Below are 2,965 nucleotides of genomic sequence, written 5' to 3' on the forward strand. Positions count from 1 at the left end.
ACAGATGTTTTAATGTTATCATAAGCATGGTAAATTTTTGATCAAAATGTATTTGCTCATCTCCCCCTAAAAATTGATGACGTTACCTCAAAATTTTGCTAAACAAATCAGATCCTAAATGTGCAAAGTATGATGAGTCTACACTTGTAATTTATCACTGCTTTAATATTTTTTAAATTTGCTTATACAGGGTGTCTTAAAAAATTAATGACTGAGTCAATTTATTTTGTTGTTTAAATCAAGAATTGCAAAACTGGATGCTCTGAAATCTTGCAGACGTTTTAAGTTCAAAGCAAAGATTCTTGATTTAAATAATAAAAGAAATTGACTCAGTCGTTAATTTTTTCAGTCACCCAGTAATCGAAACCAGTAGTTTCTGAGATTAACATCACCGGCAATGTAAAATTAAAAGAACTATAAAAACTTGCAAAACCTTCAAAAACTTGTTAGGTAGATCAAAAAAGTGCTGTGAAGCACAACACTAACAAACAAAAAGATAGAGAGAACGGGAAAAGAAAAACGCACGAAAGTGAAGAAAATAAAACAAGAATGATGGATAAAAAAAACAGCATGCTGAAACCAATTTGATCTCAGATAAATCCCACAAATTATAAGCACCAAGCTTGAATTTAACATTTACGGATTTTTTTTAATTTTAAGCGTCTAAACAAACTAGTTAATATACAAGATATTGTTTATCCGCAATGTCTATATTTATATTGAATACTTCGATGATTTAATCCTATATTACGGTTGTTTACACACACGAGTTCAGATTAGATAAAACTGATTCAAGTGATGAAATAAAGTTATAGACAGGTGGAAATGTCCAGACAACACCCACATCTTGATTACTTTTTGTTTAGTTCCTACACAACCTAACACTGAGTTAGTATAGTTTCAGTGAATTTATATAATACATCGTACTATTTGGTACCGCTTTCGAAGTAAGTACATTTTTAATTTTTACTAAATTAATTTTAATATCATGGTGTTACAGAAATATGAAACTGATATTTTTAATCCTTCCTATTCTTGTCACGGAGTGTTTAGGATGTAGTAATTTTTGTCGCAATAACTCAGATTATAATTACAACTTGTATAGAAGACGATACCCAAGTTATTATGTACAAACAATCAATTGTACGATTACTTGTTCCAACATTTATACCATTAGTGACATATTTTGGAATTACAAAGAACAATTCTACGATCAGTTTTTAAAAATCGACGATTCTAACATCACCACGCTTCATTCAAATGAGCTGTCTAAGTTTACAACGATCCTGAAGTTGTTTCTGAGCAACAATCACATTCAAACCATTTTACCGGGGGCCTTTACTGGATTGACGAAACTGAAGGAGTTGTACCTTGACAATAACAATTTGTCTGAAATTTCAAAAGGAATATTCACGTCTTTACACCGGTTGGAAATTTTAGATTTAAGTGAAAATAACTTAGTGCGGATTGAACAATATGCACTTATGGGTGTGTCTGACCTGAAAACGTTATACTTGCAGAACAACAAGTTGTCACAACTGGACGACAATATTTTTGACAAATTAAGCCAGTTGTCGGATATAGATTTATCAGGAAATCCTTTAATTAAAGTACCAAATTTGCCTTTAACAGGTTTAAATTATCTAAATTTAGGTAATACTTCCTTGAAAGACGTTTCAATTTTGCCAGAGTTGAATTCAACTATGAAAGTTTTAAATTTAACATCGAGTCATTTAGACAGAGTCGATTTTTCAAAATTTCGGAATGTTGAAACCCTAGATGTGTCTAACAATAACTTAAGTACTTTAGAAAACTTTCAAAATTTTCAGGTGGACACTCTTGATCTTAGTAATAACAAAATTAGGTTTATAAATGGTGGGTTTAAAAAGTTGTTGAGTCTGAATATGGCAAATAATCAGTTGGAAATCGTAAACAATACGTTGTTCAACGACTCAAAATCCATGTTAGTTATACACCTGGGTTTCAATAATATTTCTCTAATCGAAAAAGATGCGTTTCGGGACTTGTCACGTTTACGATATTTATTCCTTCAGAGTAATACTCTTACTAAAATTGAACCAAGGTTATTCAAAGACTTAACTAGTTTAATGTATCTTTCCCTTGCAAATAATTCTATGGAGGAACTTCAACACGGAACATTCGAAAATTTAAAATCTTTACTAGTTTTAGACATCTCCTATAATAAAATCCTGGAGTTGCATCCCTACAATTTCTACTCGTTACAAAAGCTGCAATTGGTAGATTTCAGTTTCAACAAAATTTCTTCGTTCGATGTAGACGATATGAGTAAACATCTTTCTTCGCTTAAGAACATTTCACTGAACGGTAATTCTTGGAAGTGTAGACAACTGATACAAATGAGTCAGTCCTTAAACCAAATGGGAATAACTATCAAAGAAGGCAATTCTTATGACGTTGAAAATTTTCATGGCGTTGCTTGTCAAAATGATAAAATTTCGTCGCAAGAAAATATCCCCGATGTTTCAATGAAACAGTTGTTCGACGAATTTCAAAATCTTCTCAACGAAACTTTGAACAAATTCGAATTTCAACGTTTCCTGAACGAAGATTTTGAGAATTCTAATTTCGTTAAGTTCTTTAGGGAAAATTACAACGAAACCAATTTTGTCAAATTTTTTTCTGATTACAATAGTTCTAAAAGTGTGGTTAGTGAGAAACCTGCATTATCTGCGTTAGTTGCAGCTCCACCAGTTAATACTAGTAATAGCTTAGTGACAATAAGTATAATATTGCAGTTTGTCATGTGTTCTTTATTAATTTTTATGGTTTATTTAATGTTGACTTATCTCAAGGCTTTTCGAAAGACAAGGAATAATCACCAAATTTCGCAAGTAGAACTGTGTTCTGATTATTAAGTTAGTTTTAATAAAATCGTTGTACTCTAAGTTTGTATATAAAATATAATAAACTATGTTATTTATAA

General features: G+C 31.0%; 1 protein-coding gene across 1 annotated transcript; it reads left to right on the forward strand.

The window, feature by feature from the left end:
• Positions 1-815: 815 nt before the first annotated feature.
• LOC135137880 (leucine-rich repeat-containing G-protein coupled receptor 4-like) lies at positions 816-2,965 on the forward strand. The gene is made up of 2 exons (XM_064067643.1): positions 816-947; positions 1,001-2,965. Exon 2 carries the CDS (start codon positions 1,005-1,007, stop codon positions 2,895-2,897), a length of 1,893 nt encoding a protein of 630 aa, XP_063923713.1. The 5' UTR covers positions 816-947; positions 1,001-1,004; the 3' UTR covers positions 2,898-2,965.

Source organism: Zophobas morio, unplaced genomic scaffold, assembly GCF_036711695.1.
Source record: "Zophobas morio isolate AGI-343-1 ecotype UQ-CSIRO unplaced genomic scaffold, CSIRO_AGI_Zmor_V1 ptg000030l, whole genome shotgun sequence".
Classification (NCBI taxonomy): Eukaryota; Metazoa; Arthropoda; class Insecta; order Coleoptera; family Tenebrionidae; genus Zophobas; species Zophobas morio.

Coding starts and splice junctions, on each gene's coding strand:
- LOC135137880 (XM_064067643.1), top strand. CDS start 1,005: ATGAAACTGATATTTTTAATCCTTCCTATTCTTGTCACGGAGTGTTTA.